At 48.1% G+C, this 20,983-nt stretch overlaps 2 protein-coding genes across 3 annotated transcripts in view; one reads left to right on the forward strand and one right to left on the reverse strand.

The window, feature by feature from the left end:
* C15H1orf131 (chromosome 15 C1orf131 homolog) overlaps window positions 1–10,083 on the forward strand; it is a 31,169-nt gene extending 21,086 nt beyond the window's left edge. Inside the window, exons 4-7 of the mRNA XM_043925643.1 lie at window positions 7,046–7,141; window positions 7,271–7,357; window positions 7,941–7,993; window positions 9,204–10,083. Of these exons, the coding sequence (XP_043781578.1) occupies window positions 7,046–7,141; window positions 7,271–7,357; window positions 7,941–7,993; window positions 9,204–9,342 (375 nt within the window). The 3' untranslated portion in view covers window positions 9,343–10,083. The remainder of the gene's footprint in view (window positions 1–7,045; window positions 7,142–7,270; window positions 7,358–7,940; window positions 7,994–9,203) is intronic.
* Window positions 10,084–18,122: 8,039 nt separating this feature from the next.
* TRIM67 (tripartite motif containing 67) overlaps window positions 18,123–20,983 on the reverse strand; it is a 55,049-nt gene continuing 52,188 nt past the window's right edge. For both annotated transcript variants that reach the window (XM_043926825.1, XM_043926823.1), the window contains exons 9-10: window positions 20,028–20,190; window positions 18,123–18,444 (exon numbers count right to left, since the gene is read on the reverse strand). In XM_043926825.1, the coding sequence (XP_043782760.1) occupies window positions 18,379–18,444; window positions 20,028–20,190 (229 nt within the window). In that variant the 3' untranslated portion in view covers window positions 18,123–18,378. The remainder of the gene's footprint in view (window positions 18,445–20,027; window positions 20,191–20,983) is intronic.

Genomic DNA, 20,983 nt, shown 5'->3' on the forward strand with positions numbered 1-20,983 from the left:
ACCTACAGCCCAGATTACTGTACCCAGCAAGGATCTCATTCAGATGTGAAGGAGAAATCAAAAGCTTTACAGACAAGCAAAAGCTGAGAGAATTCAGCACCACCAAACCAGCTCTTCAACAAATGCTAAAGGATCGTCTCTAAACAGGAAACACAGAAAGGTTATATGAATGCAAACCCCAAAAAACAAAGTAAATGGCAACGGGACCATACCTATCAATAATTACCTTAAAGAATGCCCCAACCAAAGACAAAGACTGGCTGAACGGATACACAAGCAAGACCCCTATATATGCTGTCTACAAGAGACCCACCTCAAAACAAGGGACAGATACAGGCTGGAAAAGAAGGGCTGGAAAAAGATAGTCCATGCAAATAGAGACCAAAAGAAAGCAGGAGTAGCAATACTCATATGAGATAAAATAGACTTTAAAATAAAGGCTGTGAAAAGAGACAAAGAAGGACACTACATAATGATCAAAGGATCAATCCAAGAAGAAGATATAACATTTATAAATATATGTGTACCCAACATAGGAGCACTGCAATATGTAAGGCAAATGCTAACAAGTATGAAAGGGGAAATTAACAATAACACAATAATAGTGGGAGACTTTAATACCCCACTCACACCTATGGACAGATCAACTAAACAGAAAATTAACAAGGAAACACAAACTTTAAATGACACAATGGACCAGCTAGACCTAATTGATATCTATAGGACATTTCACCCTAAAACAGTCAATTTCACCTGTTTCTCAAGTGCACACGGAACCTTCTCCAGAATAGATCACATCCTGGGCCATAAATCTAGCCTTCATAAATTCAAGAAAATTGAAATCATTCCAGTCATCTTTTCTGACCACAATGCAGTAAGAGTAGATGTCAACTACAGGAAAAAAATTAAAAATATAAAAATATGGAGGCTAAACAGCACACTTCTGAATAACCAACAAATCACAGAAGAAATCAAAAAAGAAATCAAAATATGCATAGAAACAAATGAAAATGAAAACACAACAACCCGAAACCTGTGGGACACTGTAAAAGCAGTGCTAAGGGGAAGGTTCATAGCATTACAGGCTTACCTCAAGAAACAAGAAAAAAGTCAAATAAATAACCTAACTCTACACCCAAAGCAACTTGAAAAGGAAGAAATGAAGAACCCCAGGGTTAGTAGAAGGAAAGAAATCTTAAAAATTAGGACAGAAATAAATGCAAAAGAAACAAAAGAGACCATAGCAAAAATCAACAAAGCCAAAAGCTGGTTCTTTGAGAAGATAAATAAAATTGACAAACCAGTAGCCAGACTCATCAAGAAACAAAGGGAGAAGAATCAAATCAACAAAATTAGAAATGAAAATGGAAAGGTCACAACAGACAACACAGAAATACAAAGAATCGTAAGAGACTATTGTCAGCAACTATATGCAAATAAAATGGATAACTTGGAAGAAATGGACAAATTCTTGGAAAAGTATAACTTTGCAAAACTAAACCATGAAGAAATAGAAAATCTTAACAGACCCATCACAAGCACAGAAATCGAAACCGTAATCAGAAATCTTCCAGCAAACAAAAGCCCAGGACCAGACGGCTTCACAGCTGAATTCTACCAAAAATTCAGAGAAGAGCTAACACCTACCTACTCAAACTCTTCCAGAAAATTGCAGAGGAAGATAAACTTCAAATTCATTCTATGAGGCCACCATGACCCTAATATCAAAACCAGACAAAGATGCCACAAAAAAAGAAAACTACAGGCCAATATCATTGATGAACATAGATGAGAAAATCCTTAACAAAGTTCTAGCAAACAGAATCCAACAACATGTTAAAAAAGATCATACATCATGACCAAGTGGGCTTTATCCCACGGGTACAAGGATTCTTCAGTATTCGCAAATCAATTAACAAATTGAAAGATAAAAACCATATGATTATCTCAATAGATGCAGAGAAATCCTTTGACAAAGTTCAACATCCATTTATGATAAAAAAAAAAAACCCTCCAGAAAGCAGGCATAGAAGGAACATACCTCAACATAATAAAAGCCATATGTGATAAACCCACATAAAACATTATCCTCAATGGTGAAAAGTTGAAAGCATTTCCCCTAAAGTTAGGAACAAGACAAGGGTGCCCACTCACGGCTGCTATTCAACATAGTTTTGGAAGTTTTGACCACAGCAATCAGAGAAGAAAAAGAAATAGAGGTAATCCAGATTGGAAAAGAAGTAAAACTCTCACTATTTGCAGATGACATCCTCTACATCAGTTCAGTTCAGTTCAGTCGCTCAGTCGTGTCTGACTCTTTGCGACCCTGTGAATCGCAGCACACCAGGCCTCCCTGTCCATCACCAACTCCTGGAGTCTACTCAAACCCATGTCCATAGAGTCAGTGATGCCATCCAACCATCTCATCCTCTGTCATCCCCTTCTCCTCCTGCCCCCAATCCCTCCCTGCATCAGGGTCTTTTCCAATGAATCATCTCTTTGCATGAGGTGGCCAAAGTACTGGAGTTTCAGCTTCAGCATCAGTCCTTCCGATGAACACCTGGGACTGATCTCCTTTAGGATGGACTGGTTGGATCTCCTTGCAGTCCAAGGGACTCTCAAGAGTCTTCTCCAACACCACAGTTCAAAAGCATCAATTTTTCGGCGCTAAGCTTTCTTCACCGTCCAACTCTCACATCCATACATGACCACTGGAAAAACGATAGCCTTGACCAGACGGACCTTTCTTGGCAAAGTAATGTCTCTGCTTTTTAATATGCTGTCTAGGTTGGTCAGAACTTTCCTTCCAAGGAGTAAGCGTCTTTTAATTTCATGGCTGCAGTCACCATCTGCAGTGATTTTGGAGCCCCAAAAATTAAAGTCTGATACTGTTTCCACTGTCTCCCCATCTATTTCCCATGAAGAGATAGGACCAGATGCCATGATCTTAGTTTTCTGAATGTTAAGCTTTAAGCCAACTTTTTCACTCTTCTCTTTCACTTTCATCAAGAGGCTTTTTAGTTCCTCTTCACTTTCTGCCATAAGGGTGGTGTCATCTGCATATCTGAGGTGATTGATATTTCTCCCAGCAATCTTGATTATAGCTTGTGCTTCTTCCAGCCCAGCATTTCTCATGATGTACTCTGCATATAAATAAGCAGGGTGACAGTATAGAGCCTTGACGTACTTCTTTTCCTATTGGGAACCAGTCTGTTGTCCATGTCCAGTTCTAACTATTGCTTCCTGACCTGCATACAGGTTTCTCAAGAGGCAGGTCAGGTGGTCTTGTATTCCCATCTCTTTCAGAATTTTCCACAGTTTATTGTGATCCACACAGTCAAAGGCTTTGGCGTAGTCAATAAAGCAGAAATACATGTTTTTCTGGAACTCTCTTGCTTTTTCTATCATCCAGCGGATGTTGGCAATTTGATCTCTGGTTCCTCTGCCTTTTCTAAATACAGCTTGAACATCTGGAAGTTCACGGTTCACGTATTGCTGAAGCCTGGCTTGGAGAATTTTGAGCATTACTTTACTAACGTGTGAGATGAGTGCAATTGTGCAGTAGTTTGAGCATTCTTTGGCATTGCCTTTCTTAGGGATTGGAATGAAAACTGACCTTTTCCAGTCCTGTGGCCACTGCTGAGTTTTCCAAATTCACTGGCATATTGAGTGCAGCACTTTCACAGCATCATCTTTCAGGATTTGAAATAGCTCAACTGGAATTCCATCACCTTCACTAACTTTGTTTGTAGTGATGCTTTCTAAGGCCCACTTGACTTCACAGTCCAGGATGTCTGGCTCTAGGTGAGTGATCACACCATCGTGATTATCTGGGTCGTGAAGATCTTTTTTGTCCAGTTCTTCTGTGTATTCTTGCCACCTCTTCTTAATATCTTCTGCTTCTGTTAGGTCCATACCATTTCTATCTTTTATTGAGCCCATTTTTGCATGAAGTGTTCCCTTGGTATCTCTAATTTTCTTGAAGAGATCTCTAGTCTTTCCCATTCTGTTGTTTTCCTCTGTTTCTTTGCATTGATCACTGAGGAAGGCTTTCTTATCTCTCCTAGCTATTCTTTGGAACTCTGCATTCAAATGGGAATATCTTTCCTTTCCTCCTTTGCTTTTCACTTCTCTTCTTTTCACAGCTATTTGTAAGGCCTCCTCAGACAACCATTTTGCCTTTTTGCATTTCTTTTCCATGGGGATGGTCTTGATCCCTGTCTCCTGTACAATGTCATGAGCCTCCATCCTCTACATAGAAAACCCTAAAGACTCCACCAGAAAATTACTAGAGCTAATCAATGAATATAGTAAAGTTGCAGGATATAAAATTAATACACAGAAATCCCTTTCATTCCTATACACTAACAATGAGAAAACAGAAATTAAGGAAACAATTCCATTCACCATTGCAAAGGAAAGAATAACATACTTAGGAATAAATCTACCTAAAGAAACAAAATACCTATATATAGAAAACTATAAAACACTGATGAAAGAAATCAAAGAGGACACAAATAGATGGAGAAATATACCATGTTCATGGATTGGAAGAATCCATATAGTGAAAATGAGTATACTACCCAAAGCAATCTACAGGTTCAGTGCAATCCCTATCAAGCCACCAACGGTATTTTTCAGAGAACTAGAAGAAATAATTTCACAATTTGTATGGAAATACAAAAAACTTCAAATAGCCAAGGCAATCTTGAGAAAGAAGAATGAAACTGGAGGAATCAACCTTCCTGACTTCAGGGTATACTATAAAGCTACAGTCATCAAGACAGTGTGGTACTGGCATAAACACAGAAATATAGATCAATGGAACAGAATAGAAAGCCCAGGGGTAAATCCAGGCACCTGTGGACACTTTATCTTTGACAAAGGAGGCAAGACTATACAATGGACAAAAGACAATCTATTTAACAAGTGGTGCTGGGAAAACTGGTCAACAACTTGTAAAGGAATGAAACTAGAACACTTTCTAACACCATACACAAAAATAAACTCAAAATGGATTAAAGATCTAAAGGTAAGACCAGAAACTATAAAACTCCTTGAGGAAAATATGGGCAAAACACTCTGATGTAAATCATAGCAGGATCCTCTATGACCCTCCTCCCAGAGTAATGGAAATAAAAGCAAAAATAAACAAATGGGACCTAATTAAACTTAAAAGCTTTTACACAACAAAGGAAACTATAAGCAAGGTGAAAAGATAGCCTTCAGAATGGGAGAAAATAATAGCAAATGAAGCAACTGGCAAACAATCTCAAAAATATACAAGCAACTCCTGCAGCTCAATTCCAGAAAAATAAGCAACCCAATCAAAAAATGGGCCAAAGAATTAAACAGACATTTCTCCAAAGAAGACCTACAGGTGGCTAACAAATACGTGAAAAGATGCTCAACATCACTCATGATCAGAGGAATGCAAATCAAAACCACAATGAGGTACCATCTCATGCCAGTCAGAATGGCTGCTATCCAAAAGTCTACAAGCAATAAATGCTGGAGAGGGTGTGGAGAAAAGGGAACCCTCTTACACTGTTGGTGGGAATGCAAACTAGTACAGCCACTATGGAGAACAGTGTGGAGATTCCTTAAAAACCTGGAAATAGAACTGCCATACGACCCAGCAATCCCACTGCTGGGCATACACACCAAGGAAACCAGAATTGAAGGAGACACATGTACCCCAGTGTTCATCGCAGCACTGTTTATAATAGCCAGGACATGGAAGCAACCTAGATGTCCATTGGCAGACGAATGGATAAGAAAGTTATAGTACATTTACACAAGGGAATGTTACTCAGTTATTAAAAAGAATGCATTTTAATCAGTTCTAATGAGGTGGTTGAAACTGGAGCCTATTATACAGAGTGAAGTAAATCAGAAAGAAAAACACCAATACAGTATACTAACACATATATATGGAATTTAGAAAGATGGTAACTATGACCCTATATGCGAGACAGCAAAAGAGACACAGATGTAAAGAACATACTTTTGGACTCTGTGGGAGAACGCAAGGGATGTGGGAGAGAATAGCACTGAAACATGTATATTATCATACGTAAAATAGATCACCAGTCCAGGTCTGATGCATGAGACAGGGTGCTCGGGGCTGGTGCACTGGGATGACCCTGAGGGATGGGATGGGGAGAGAGGTGGGAGTGGGGTTCAGGATGGGGAACACATGTACTCCCATGGCTGATTCATGTCAGTGTCTGGCAAAAACCACCACAATACTGTAAACTAATTAGCTTCCAATTAAAATAAATTAAAAAAATAAATAAAAATGTGTGAGAAAAAAGGTAGGAAGTAGTTCAGCTGCCAAGGGTGGGTATTGGTGACTTTTTCTCTTTTACAATATTTTTTTTTATATATAATGTATTAAAAAATTTTTTTAATGTATTTATTTTTTGGCTGCCCTGAGTCTTAGTTGTGTTATGTGGGATCTATGGTTGTGATGCACAGGCTATGGCATGCTCAGGCTCATAGCTCCTTGGCCTGTGGGATTTTAGTTCCCTGACCAGGGATCCCACCCATATCCCCTGCATTGCAAGGCAGATTCTTTAACCAGTGGATTAGGGAAGTTCCAACAATGTTTTTAAAGGAAATGGACCTGTGTTGAAGCTGCTGTGATAAAGTGTTTCTTGGTGTGAGTAGATGTGTCTGGGGAGTGCTTTGTTGCCTTTGCGGGTAGCAGCTTGTTTAGGGCACATCTGAAGTGCCATAGAGCTCTGTGGGTCATCCTGGTTTTGTCACTGATGTGTGCGCAGGGAAATCTCAGCTTCAGCTGCCTGCACTAAATGTGGGAGAATGGTGTGGGGAAGTCACGAATCTTTGTGAGAGGCTCCACAAAGCCGCTGACCTGCCACTGTGACAGAACTCTTCGGCGGTGTAGCCGGCCGCTGAGGGTCACACATAGTAGCGTTGGGGGTGCAGCGCATCGTGTCTGGCGGGCAGTACCCCTGGGGCTGTGCTCCCTCTGTGGAGTCTCTGGAAGGCACTCGGGTCTGACTCTGCTTTGTATCTGCAGGCTCGCTTGGAAGTGCACCGGTTTGGGATCACAGGCTATGGAAAAGGGAAGGAGAGAGTCTTGGAGCGGGAACGTGCCATTATGCTGGGTGCTCGGGTGAGGGGCTGCCTCTGCCTTCCACTCCAGCCGGGTTATGGAGGAGGGGAACCCCTGAGCAAGGCAGGGTGGGGGGTGCTGGGAAGTGTTTGCAAGATAAAAAATGAGACATGTCCTTTCTCCTTTCAGCCTCCCAAAAATAGTTATGTGAATTACAAGGTTTTGCAGGAGCACATCAAAGAAAAGAAGGCAGCAAAGGAAGAGGAAAAGAGAATGGTAGGTGTCATAGCCTCTTTATTAAACTAGAATGGAAAGATGGTGTCAGTTTGCCGCAGTGCAGTGCTGGACCCCTCTGCTTGGAAAGCAGTCTAGGCAGCAACGAGCCTAGAGTTAAATAACCACTCTGTCCACTTCTTTGAGTCAGCTGCATTTTGTGATACCAGCCACGTAATCTGACTCATTTACATGAAAGAGTTGCTTTGAAATGGCAAACTCCCATTCAGATACTATGAGCTACTTTGATCTTTTCACTATATCAAGTTGTTTCTTTTGCGTTTTGCATTGTGTAGAACACATGGCTTATGACAAACCACAAGGGTATGCGGATGTTATGTTCCCTCCCTTTCACTTAAAAATGGAAGGTTTGACCTTTCTACTGTTCATTTTCTCTGAATGGCCTTTCACAGTCTTGAAAGAGTTTTAGGATGAAACTTTGAGTCTGTTACGTTTAATGTGCCTACTTGAAAAAATATTAAAAATAAATGGTATCTCTGTGGCTTTTGTTGACAAATCTCTTGCCTTTTTTTGAATCTCCTTTATCCATTATGGATACGTATTTTTTCTTTGATTCTGAAATCAGGCCAAGGACACAGATATTTTCAAGAAAAAGAAGAGGAAAGGGCAAGAAGACAGGTAAGTGATACTGTTAGGCACTGGGGTGGAATGGTTCGGGTAAAACCTTTTGGTTAGTTCTGAAGGTGATACCTTGAATGCACGTGGTGTTTCGAGCCTGCTGTGGTGCTGCACTGTCTCTCTTTTATCCTAAGGCAAGCCCTTGAGGGGGGAGACAGGACTTAGTGAATCGTCCAAGATGAGGTGACTCCCTCAGAGTTGAATCAGGAACCTATTTTCAAGCACCAGACAGGTGCAGTGACTGATGGAAAAGCTGGGACTGCAGTTTCCAACAAGACCTCTGTTCCCTTCTAAGAGAGGTGCTGCTGGGTCAGCATGACCGGCCGGGGTCTGTGTTGCCTGCCTGTCCACAGCCACACAAGGGAGAGCGCTGGGGTTTTGAGTAGTGGGACCTTGATTTTCTGCCATTCTGCTTATTTCTTAGCTTTCGTTCAAGTACCTCTTTCTCTCTCCTCAAATTACTGTTTAAAAATCTACTTTTGTCTACAGCTGAAAGCTGATCATTTATTTGTTTCTGGTTGTGTGGTGTGTTGAGGTCCTGCTGTGTGCTGGGCACATAGATGTTGGGGGTACAGCCGTGAGCACATTGACGGTCTGTGCCCTGGAGGAGCACACATTTTAGGGCGGGAAGCACATTAAAACCTATAAACAGATATGTAAGGGCATGTCAGGTCCTGGCAGGCTTCGTGGAAGTGTTAGTCTCTCAGCTGTGTCCGATTCTTTGCAGACCCCATGGACTGTAGTCCACCAGGCTCCTCTGTCCATGGGATTCTCCAAGCAAAAATACTGGAGTGGGTTGCCATGCCCTCTTCCAGGGGATCTTCCCAATCCAGGGATCGAACCCAGGTGTCCCGCATTGCAAGCAGATTTACCATCTGAGCCCCCAGGGCAGCTGGCAGGCTTCGTGAGGAGGTTGAAGTTTAGCACACCATGAGAGAATGTCGCTGAAGGCGGGCTGGTGTGCTGTTCTAAGGAAGCCACATCTCAATCTTGAGAACTGAATAAAGAGGAAGATCTGGAAAGACCTGGTAGCAGATTATTCAGGGTAGAAGAAACCAGTGCAAAGGCCCTGAGGCAGGAGGCAGTTCTGGGCTGGGGGCCGTGCCTGGGAAAAGCTGAGGGTTCACAGGAGCAGACCCAGGTGGCCTGCGGTGCTGGGATCATTTGTTTAAAGCTTCGTTATAGTAATTTTCTCTCACTTTAAATGTAGGAAATCAAAGAAGAAGAAGTCTGCTCCAAGTATTTTGTCAAGTGGACGGATTGGACAGGTTGGAAAATTCAAAAATGGGACATTGATTCTGAGCCAAGTTGATATCAAGAAAATAAATTCTTCCAGAGTGCCTAAATGACGTTACTTTATAAAATAGAGAAATGGGAAAGTGCCAAATGGACTGAAACTGGACCCCTACAAGACTTCAGATTATTCTTATTTATTTTGTATTTCATAGACTGTTTTTTATCTTAAGGAAAAAAAATTGAAATAATGAATTTCTAGCTGCTGTAGTATGTGTTTTTTAATGATAACCACATTGGGCCAACTGCAATGTGAATCTGAAGTCAAATTATTGAGAAGAATGTTTAATATTCTCCAGTGAGGTTCACTCAGGTTTCACTTTCACTGGTGCCTTGTGTGTTTGCTTGTAGATATTTCATAATTTTACAGATTTGTAGATGCTAATAATTAGCTTAAAATTGCTTTTTAATTTTATAAAAAGGTTTAATCATTAAAGAATTAAGAATGTGATAATTTATCAGTTGTTTTGTGGGAAAAGCAGTTTAAATTTTCAGCCTACCTAAGGTGTATAAAATCTACTTTGTAAGAAGCTGTGTAGATACAATTTTTTGGTAAAAATGAACATGACTATTAAAAAACACGACCAATAAGTTAAACAAATGTTACCTCCTTCAAAGTCACCTCTTGGGGCAGCCACACATAAAGTTTGGGGAACACAGAGGGGTGCTTCTCAACACTGGCTGACTCTCTTAAGTGGGTCATACGTTGACTTGGAAGGCATTGACACTGTTCAAAGTATGTTTTGAACTGAAGCAAAATTGGAAATGTTTTATTAAATTAAAACACTGGAAGTACTTTTTTTTTCTGGTTTATTTTGAAAGGCAGTATTCATTAGGGTCAGTATTTTGGCAGATTTATTTTAATTAGTCCATTCATTTTTGGCTGAGCTGAGTCTTCTGTCCCTGCATTGTTGCCTGTGGGCTACTCTAGTTGCAGTATAAGGGTTTCTCAATTGCGGTGGCTTCTTGGCGCAGAGCATGGGCTCTAGATGCATGGGTTCAGTAGTTGTGGAGTGCAGGCTTAGGTGTTCTACTGCATGTGGGATCTTCCCAGATTCGGGATGGAACCATTGGCAGGTGGATTCCTAACCACTAAGACCACCAGTGAAGTCCTTGGCAGTTTTTAAGTGTATTTTTTAAGAAGATGTAGAAGATCCCAAACATGACAGAGCCCTAGGAAAAATCTGAGGAGCTGGAAATGACCGACTGGAGTGGGTACCCGGTCAGTTTAACTCATTTTCTTAATTGACAGAGAGCCAGGAAACCTAGCAGTCCCACCTCACCCCACCTCCCCTGAGCCTTTGTGGCTCAGATAACTGAGCACTTGACCCGACTCTCGACCAGAGTCCCAGGCTAGTCAATTCTGGAAAAGCATGCAAGCTCCTAGTGTAAACTGCCTTCCTTGTTTCTTGTTTCACCTTTTAATTTACGGAGTAAATACAGAGGAGCCATGTGACCACTGGGTGCTCTGGAAATACTCAGGTCAGGGCGACAAGCAAGCCTGCATGCTCAGGACTGATGGTCCCGTGAGACCAAGCTGCGTATTTCCCTGTTCGGGAGGCTTCCTCCAGCAAAGGCTGGCTGCAGAGAGAGGTGACGGTGAACAGTGCTGCTGGGAAGGAGCCCACGCTTGGGAGCGTAAGTGCTTGCCTGCTGTGTCTTCCATACTCAGCGCCCTTCCCCCTTCACTGGGCGTCTCCCTGATCATGGGCACGCCTGGGCAGATCGGTCCTGCTGCCATTCAACACTACCACCTGCCCTTAATCCCAGGCACCTGCTTAGGGAACTCGTGATTCCCAGCCCCACAGCTCTTGGCCTTGTGGACAAAGAAGGAAGCAGAGAGCACAGCTGTGTTCCACTGAACCAAGGCTCTTGCCTGGGCAACTATGGGCACCAGCTTGCAGAGGTAGCTGACCCTGACCAGCAAGCGGAGACAGGGCGGCAGTCACCCAGGGGCCAGAGAGGAGTCTACCCCCAGGTGGTCACCCGGATGTTTGCAGTGCTCCCTGCCCCAGTGTTGGTGGTAAATAGACAAGCGCGGGAACCCAGGACTGAGAAGGGCCTGGCAACCCGAAGCCCAGGTCTTCCCTGCCCCCGCCCCTCTAGGGATGAGAGTCCAGGCGCACGCTGAGAGTCTGTGCAGCTCCAGGACCAGCCAGCCTGCCTCGTCTCCGCTTCCCTCACTGTGACTCTGGAGGAGCCTCTGCCTAAACTTCAGGGAAACCTGTGTGTGGCACAGGGCGTGGACTAGTAGGCCCTGCCATGTCCCTCCAGACCCTCTGCCAAGAGCGCTGAGGTACCTGCTTCAGCAGTTAGCTGTTCTCAGGGATGCCCACCCCTCTAACGTCCCAGGCAGTGATGACTGCCGTGAGGGTGTTAGAGCCCAGGCCTTTCATCCCAACTCTGGGTGACTGAGCTGAATGGCCGAGGCCTTTGCTGGGTCTCCCTTGGCCAGATTCTGCTTCCTCCTCTTTGTGTTGATGCCACGAGTTCTCTCTAAGGGACGTCCTGCTCTCTGCTCTCAGAGTCTGCAACTGGCCCCAAAACCTGGCTAAACCACTCGGTGGTCCGGCAGGTGACAGAAGGCTGAGACCAGGTCACCGGCTGTGGTGGCATTGGGAAGCACAATTTGAGAAAAGAGAGTTTTCAGTCAGACACCAGGCTCAGTCTGTGGGTGAAGGGGCTGGTCAGTCTCCTGCATCCTCCCAGGTCAATTAGGACATTTTCCCCAAATCTTAGCTTCCACTTGCAGCCCATGATCAACTTTTCATTCATGAATTTATCCCAACCATGTGTTAACTCTTACCAATTTCTTGCAAAAGTGAGTTTCATGAACTGTTTGACACAGTACCTTATAATTGAGAGTCATATGGTGCTAGTGGTAAAGAACCCACCTGCCAACGCAGGAGACAGAAGTGAGTTCGATCCCTGGGTCAGGGAGATCCCCTGGAGGAGGGCATGGCAACCCACTCTAGTATTCTTGCCTGGAGAATCCCATGGACAGAGGAGCCTGGCAGGCTAGAGTCCATGGAGTCACAAAGAGTCGGACCCGACTGAAACGACTTAGCACGCATCACATGTAATCAATCACCTCATGATTTCCTGAGCACACCCAGGGAAGCACATTGACCTTGGGCCTCCCCTGGCCCCCACCCCACCCCACCCCACTGCAGCTTCTGCCCCATCCAGCTGGCACTTAGGCCACTTTGAAGAGAGGCAGACCTGGCTGCTGAGCAGTAAGCACAGATCAGACCTTGTCTTTCAGCTGTTGGCAGTGTCAAAAGAATTTATTTCAAATCTGCTTAAGGTTGTGGTAAAACTCAAGTTTTCCAAAAGGCGATACACAAAGTCCAACCAACCCCCAAAGACCAGAAAGCACAGTGTTTGCAATTCAAAAAATACAAACGCTTGGGATACCAATACAAAAATTAGAAAAAAGTTGCATACCTTCCCCCCACTTTCCTCCTCCGGGTTTCCAGTGGAATGTGAACACCAACGGGACCAAGAGCTGCCACCCAACGGCAGCAACTCCTGACAGAGAGTGGGCACAGTGGGGGAGGAGTGGGGGAGGGGGAAAGCAGGGTAAAGAAAGACAGGAAGGTGGAGCTTCTGTCATCGACAGCTAAAACAAGGACACGAAGCTTTTTGCTACTTTGAAATTTCCTTTGCCAACGTTAAACACACATCTCTCATGCTTAATACAACAGTTGAGTGCGAAAGCAGCAATTCTACATCATGCATTTAACGTTTTCTGCTTTGCTCACTCTGCACTTCCTCTTGGTGCCGAGAAAACCCCGGGGCCTGGGACGTCCAGTCACCACTGAGGAGTTGGAAGGGCCCTTCCCCAGCTGCGGCCGCACCCGGGAAACACCCACTGTGCTCCTGTGTCCACAGCTGCCAGCTGTCACTTTTCCGGACCCGAAGCCTATCTCGGATTCTCCTTGGAGGCTTTCTGAGGTCCTAGTCTGGGGAGTGGCGCCCAGGAGCTCCCTGGGTCTCCCAGCACTTGGGCCAGGCAGCCCTCTGCTCCGTTGAGAGAAAGCGATGCCTCCTGGCTCAGAGACTTGCCTGTAGTCTCAGCTCCCAGCTACTCTGACTCAAGACAACGTCATTCATCAAGAAACCCATGAACCCCACCCCCATAACAGGTAGTACAGGTGAGTCCCAGCCCGTGGGGACACCAGGCCCTCCACCTTTTAGGCCAACCTGCCTTCCAGACTGTAGTTCGGTTGTATGCCTTCTTATGCTTAGATGTTGGTTTTCAAAGCCGTTCCTTCTTCCGAGATCTTTGAAAACAGAGGAGAAACATCGTCAGCTGAAGGTCCCCTTAAACGAGAGCTAAGATAACCACAAAGGCAGGGAGGCGGTCACTGTCTTTCCATGTGTCAAGGCAGCGTCTGCATGCAGATGCTTAGGCTGCGTACAGTGCTCCACACAGTGCCATCAAAGCAGGCCGTTCTGAGAACGGGAGCTGTTGTTCCGTTGCTCTCTGTGCTCAGGTGAATCTGGCTTTACGCACTCCTGGCCAGGCAGCTGTGTAATCAACACGTGCTCCTGGATGGAAGACATGTCAGACGAGGCTTGGGAAAGTCACCACACAGGCCGTGTCCTCCAAGTGTGAACCGTTGGCTTGGACTCAGTAGATGCACATCTCCACTTTGTTCTTTAAGAAGCGTTCCTTACTCTACGATCATCACAACACACCAGAGGAGGTAGGTTAGTGTGACCGCACCCACTTCCAGGTGGGGAGGCTGAGGCACAGACTGAAGAGGTTTGGCCCCACCTGTACTGGGTTGAAAGAGGCATTTCTGATGGCTGAGCCTGGCATTCCCCCCCAAACCCACTCTTCTCTGTCTTATAGTCCATTTAAAGTTCAAGCCGTGGATCAGTGAATGTGACCAATGAATAGCCAGGAGCTCCTGGCTTGCTTGAGAAAGAAACACGGTGGTTTCCAGGATTTGCATAGGACTTGAGTAGCTTCCTGATGATGCCTGATTTGACGTTTTGACCAGTTGAAGGCCACACACCTACTAAGACGTTCCTGCAGCTTCTAGTCAGAAGCGGGCAGGGAAGAACGTGGTGAGGAGTGTTGTTTTCTGGGAACGGTGGTGGCTTGGAGACCCTTCAGGAATACAAAGTGAGACCTGACGGGCTGGCTTCGGTGAGAGGCTTCCCCGTTTTCCTGCCCTGTCCGTTCTGGTGGGACACTGCAGACTTGGGAAGGCCTGGCCATGGGTGTTAGGATGAAGCCCACAGGTTTGCAGTTCAGGCTTCCTGGGGACCACAGCGTGGACGCCCCACACACCACTCTGCGTATCGACCCATGACCAGCTGCTAGCATAAGCCAGTGGTTCTCAGCCAGGGAGTCCCCTGGGCATACTTGGCAACATCTGTAGATCCTTTTAAAACTTTTTTTATTTTCTTTTTTAGTTCTTTTTTAAAAATATATTTTATTATTTATTTTTGGCTGCACTGGGTCTTTGCTGCTGTGTGCGAACTTTCTCCAATTGCAGCGAGCGGGGGCTACTCTCTGCTTGTGGTGCGCAGGCTTCTCACTACACTGGCTTCTCTTGTTGCAGAGCATGGGTTCTAGGGTGTGTAGGCGTCTTGGGCTTAGTTGCCCTGCGGCATGTGGGACCTTCCCAGACCAGGGATTGAACCCGCGTCCCCTGCATTGGCAGGTGAATTCTTAACCACTGGACCACCAGGGAAGTCCTGCAGACACTTGTAGGTGTCACAACTAGGTTGGGGCAGTAGTGGCATCTACTGAGGGGAGGCCAAGGATGCTTCTAAACATCCTGGGTGCACGGGACAGGCCCCTGCTCTGCCAAATGTCAACAGTGCTGAGACTGAGAACTCCTGGCATCACCCACAGCCTTGCAATAGTTTTTCAGTGTTGACATGCTGAGTGCTTTGGGGATTGTATGTGGATACGATACCTCACAGCCGGCAGCAGCTTCATCTATAAGCAACCTACTCACCTGTTCTGAAATGCACCTTCTCAGAGGACCAAGCCTTTCAACTAAGGCGTGGATGCAAATATTCCTGGAAGAAGTACACACGGATCCTGCATCCTGGTCCCTTCCTGAGAATGCTCTGGTAAGCAGAGGGCAGGGGCCCCAGAGAGGCAGGGGGCCATGGGGCGCCTGAGGGCGCTGTTGAAACTACAGAGTACATATAGTGCTAAAGACTCATCCTAGACTGTACAGTGTGATAGGTTTCAGGTTGGTTATTCTGTGCGGCAGGTGGGGTTGTTATTTTCCCAAATAGGACAGGGCGGGAAAGTGGTTGTGTGTGACGTCTTACCTTGCTTTGAATTAGGAGCTTGGGTGCTATGCAGTGAGGTGCTATTGGATAATTTTTAAAGAGATTAATTCTAAAAGGAAAGGCATACACTTTGACCAAACCTGCTCACTAGCAAAGAACAAACTGCAGAACTATGTGGCTGGGGCATTATTTACAATGACATGGAACTTGACATCTTAAATTAGTTTGAATTCCTTTCTCACTGAAACTGCTTAATAGACAAACACCAAGTTATCCTTCAACCAAAGCATCATGTTGATACCACCTTATGTACAGAGATGACACCACATTGTAAAGGAACAAGGAATTCGATGGCAGATGAGAATCCCTGCAGTAGCTCTGAACCCCAGGCTTCTTGAGAGGGTAACACGAACCGTGAGTTGTTGTTGAGTCCCTCCTTCATTCTGCTGGTCCCTCAAAAGCACGTGGACCTGCCTTCTCCCGGTGGTCCATTCTTGTTCCTAGAAGTTATTTTGTGCCGAGGACAGGAGAGTGGCTGTTGGACCACCTGGCGTGGTGCTCGGTGTCAGCTGCTTTGCTTCTGGCCCCGGAGGAGCCGGAAGGCAGATGCTCACCTGTGCCTGCACTCACAGGGCCTTGGGGCCGCTGCTGCTGCTGCTGGGAAGGAAGTCATGTTCTTCCTCAGGAGGCCTTCCTCCTCCCTTTCCCATCTCCCTCTGACCCAGACACTGCTCTCCCAAGGGTGCCGCCAAGTGCAGGCTGATCCCAAGGAGCTCCTCCCTGAAGACGCAGAGCCTGGGTTGCAGGGTCACCCAGCTTCGATGGTGGGAGCTCCCAGCCTCTCACCCAGGCTCCACTGAGAAGAGCCACTTCCGCTGGGCCGTCCTGTCGCCACCTTCCCCGCCACACCTCACTCCCAGCTTACTGGGCTTGTCTTTCCCCAAAGACATTCCCAATGCTGATGCCTCTGGACCTGCCGGCCTCGGCTTCCTGCCCCGGGAAGGCAGGGGTTCCTCTGGGGCCTCCAGGCTTCAAGAACTTTCCCCACCCTCCACGGGGAGTTCCCCCAGAGCCGTGGCCCAAAAGTGAGATGAAAGGATGCTGGGAGCGGGGAAGAAATGGGCAGCTGCGAGGATGAGGATGGGCTGTGTCCATCGCCTGCTGGATGAAAAGGAGGAGGCTGGACCTTGACTGAGTGGATGGCTGCCAGGACCTGGGCAGCAGAGGCTTAGACAGCACCAGGAGGCTCCTGCAGACGTGGGCAGCCAGTCTCCCTGGCCACCTTGGTGGACGCAGTTGGGTCGGCAGTCTTCGTCTGGGAGCAGGGGCTTGAGGTAGGATTGTCGGATCTGCTGAATAGAGGCTAGTAGGATCTGCACAGCGCTGGCCGGGCTGACTCGGAAAGCAAGTGCAGTGTCTAAACGAGCAGGTAGGGCCAAGTAGACACAGTCGGTGCCGGTTTACGGGCTAAGTTTTATAAAAATGCAAGCCAGCAAATAGACAAGTTACTCCTCGACCTCAAAAATAATGCTTGATAAAATATATTCTTTTAAAAAGGAGAGAGAAAGGCTTACTACCAGTTGGAGAGGGAGGTGCCAGGCAACAAGGAAGAAGAGACGAGGAGAGCAGAAGGGTGCAGCTGGGCTCAGACCCCGGAGCAGACTCTTTTCGAGAGGCGGACTCCAGGGAGAAGGTTAGGTTCCCAACAGGGAGGGGCGGGCTCACTCCGGAGCCCCACCACGGCCACGTGGACCCCTCACACTGAGGAAGGGGGGAGGCCGGGAACACGGTAATGTCCACTGTTTCCTGCCTTCTGCAGATTCCTGCCCGCCCTGCCATCGGGCCACTCCTTGTTCTCACGATGCTCTCATGGTGGCCGTGGATGGTCTCAAAGGGAAGGTGGACTGGGTATAAGAGGCTTCCCCAGGGCCTCCCGTCTCATGAGTCTGAGAGCCTCGCAGCTCAGAAGAGTAACTCGAGTTTGCGGCTAACTTCTGGAGGAGCCAGCTCCCGAAAAGAGCCATCACCAGGTGGAGACTCAGCACACAGTGATGCAGATTCCAGGATTTTGTGTTTAAGAACTGAGCGGAAAAAAAAAAAAAAAAAGCGAAAAAAAAAAAAAAAAAAAAAGAACTGAGCGAATGAATTTTAGCAGACTGGTGTGTGTGTGTGTGTGCGCGCGTGTGTGAGGGGGTGAGGAGGGAAAGAGAGACTGGCTGATTAATGAAGGACCTAAGGAAACGTTTGAAAAAGTTCTCAACAGTTCAATGGGAGCGGCAAAGAGCAAGATGAATAATTAACGCCCCTCTCTGTGCATCCTGGCTTCGTCTGCAAGTGGCGTAATATGCCAGACACCAGATATGCCAGAACTGAAAACCTAAAGGATGACACTTCCTGGCAGAGATGGGAGCCAGCACCCTTTGTTCTCTGAAGCGGTGCATCCAGCAAAGATTTGACCCCGACTCCTGCTCTCAGGATGCTCGTCACAGGGTCTGCTCTCCCCTTGACCCCCTCCCCGCCCCCTGCAAAAGACAAGCATCGAAAACAGAAGGCAGGAAACCAAATGAAACCCCGAATACTTCCTCGCTGTCTTGACAAACGTCCTTCTTCGTGTCTGTAATGCCCATTGGAACGACAGGAAGCACCCACGTTCACCACCCTCTGTGGCCTCAGTGAGCCTGGCCTCAGACATTCTCCGTCCCTCAAGGAAAGCGGGTCTCTAAGATGCTCAGCGGCTGCTGGGTTGCACCCGGGATGTGGCTGTGCTCCCTCGGGGGCTATGTGAGTGCAGTGAGGGACGGCCACGCAGAGCAGGGCCTGGCAGGCTAGTTGCCTGACAGCTTTGGCCGCCCCAGGTTCGTTGGCACTTCCAGTCCCGTGTGCAGGGTGACCTGGAAAAGAAGACGTGGTGATCGGGGGCAGAGAAGCCCCCGTGAACCCTCAACGCCCACAGCTCAGCAGCAGTGCAATGGCCTCTGCTCCAGGATCACCAAGGGCAGCAGCCCAGGTTCTCTGTGCTGTGGAATCTGCTGTTTATCATGCTCGGCATCACTACCATCAGGCCCAGGAGCTCGCTCCGAGGAGCTGGTCTTTGCCTCTTTCCTCACGGTGAAAACCACGTACTGCCTGGTTCCCATGCTGCCCCAGCCGCCAGGAGCCTCGGCAAGGCTGAGGTTCTTTGCTGCAGGAGGACTTGGGCTCAGGGTTTATATTTGTTTCTGCTTTCTTTCCATGGCCCTCTTTCCTTTCCTACATTTGTTTTCTTAACCCTGCGTAAGAACAGCCCATACTTCAGGCTGCCTCAGAGCTCTTTAGCAAATGAGCGGAGGTACAAATCAATCAAGAGCTTCCCAGGTGGGACTAGTGGTAAAGAACCCATCTGCCAATGCAGGAGACATACGAGATGTGGGTTCGATCCCTGGGTTGGGAAGATCCCCTGGAGAAGGGCATGGCAAGCCACTCCACTATCCTTGCCTGGAGACTCCCCATGGACAGAGGAGCCTGGCAGATTATATTCCATAGAGTCTCAAGGAGTCAGACACAGGTCAGAGGCTGAGCACACACATGCATTGATTGATTTGTGCATGAGTGGATGCTAAGTTCCTTCTGTCGTGTCTGACTCTTTGCAACGCCAGGGACTGGGTAGCCCGCCAGGCTCCTCTGACCATGGGGATTCCCCAGGCAAGAATACTGGAGTGGGCTGCTCTCTTCTCCAGGGGATCTTCCCAACCCAGGGATTGAACCTACATCTCCCACACTGGCAGGTGGATTCTTTACCACTGCGCCACCCCGCAGATCAGTCACTGAGGGATAATACTCAGAGTTGGTGGACACCTCGAAGCAGAGCTTTGCCTCCAGCCCCATACTTCCCGGGGAGGAGCCGTGTGTGGAAACAAAGGCTGGCACACCGCCCGCGCATCACTCCACGCTCCTGCCTGTCCTTCACACCCTCGTGGGGCTCCTGACCAGGTGGCCCCAGGACTGGACTCGGCCCTGGGAGGATGCTGGCTTTCTGAGGGAACCAGAGGGGCAGGGATGGGATGGGGGTAAACCCTTAGGCGTGGTCTCTCCCCAGCTCGCCCTCCTCTTGGAGGAAAGCCACGTGAGGCCCAGCACACACCTGGCCACCAGGGCCCGGCAGGGCAGGAGGCACCGGCTTTCCGGTCCGGCAGCTTTCCCAGAGCGTGTAGCCAGGACTTGCCCCTCTCCTGCACCCTTGCTGCCCCTCCATCCCTGTGTTTGTCCACCAACAGCCACCTTAGAGCCTCTGCTGCTTTCAAGGGGCCGAGAAAGGATTCATCACGCTGGAGGAGACTGTCTCCAGGCGAGGCCCAGGTGGGTGGTAGGTAAGCTCCTAGCCGGGCAGCATGCCATTGGCTTCTTTAGAGCCCTCTTTGTCCAGCACACCTTGGAGGCCCACAGGCAGCGGGGGTGGGGGCCAGCAGGGGGCTCTGGCCCGGAGGGTGCGCGGTACCTGAACGTTGCGGTTGAGGCTGAGGGCTGGCATGAAGACCCCGTCCACGTGGCTGAAGGCCGTGGGGCCCTGCTGCTGTCCATTGATGAAGAAGGTCAGAGTGTGCTTATTCAGGTCCAGCAGCACGCCCACGGTGGCCCCCTTGCACACACCACCTTCCGTCCTGGGGAGAGAAGCCGGGGTAGACGTGAGGACAGGAGGGTCAGCTGAAGGCTGCCGGGGACCCCCTCGACTGGAAACACAGTGCCCGCCCGCAGTGGGCAGGGAGCCTGTCATCCCCCAGGACCCGCCGTAGAGCAAAGGACCAAAACCAGGACCCTCATGGTGAATGCTGTGGCTGCATCTCATGGTGGTTTGGATTTGCATCCACTGGGTGGGGCGAGTCTCTGGGTGGGCAGCACCCTCACCTGTCTGCTTCCCGGGGGTGGGCGGGATGAGGCCGTTAGACTCTCCCCTCCCTTAGCTGAGGTGGAGGTCCACCTTGATACAGGCGGCTCTGCTCTGATCAGAAAACCATTTTTGTCCTCTCCTGATGGGGAATGAGCCGGTCGGCTGATGGTGGGCTGAGAGCATGGGAAGCAGTGAGGAGTGCTGGGCGGGTGTCGTCAGAGGGCAGGGCAGGCCCCGGGGCGGGACGACGCTGGTGGGACTGGGACCTGCTGGGGCCTGGGGTGCTGCCCAGACACTGAGCAACTGGTGGCGGCAAGGACCCGCCTGAGGCACTGGACGGAGGCCCACCCAGCACCTCCCCTGGTCTCCTGGCCCAGCCCAGCCCCCTCTCCACCCTTCCCCTGGAACTGGAGCCTGGGTCCTGAGCTAAACCCTGACGCCATGTCCAATTAGCCCAAAGACTTGGACGTTAACCTTAAGCCCTGATCTCATAATTTGCTAAACAGCGATAACAATCGAACTTTCCTGAGGCACAAATGAAATCCCATAAGCCAGCTGCTTCCCAT

Source organism: Cervus elaphus, chromosome 15, assembly GCF_910594005.1.
Source record: "Cervus elaphus chromosome 15, mCerEla1.1, whole genome shotgun sequence".
NCBI lineage: Eukaryota > Metazoa > Chordata > Mammalia > Artiodactyla > Cervidae > Cervus > Cervus elaphus.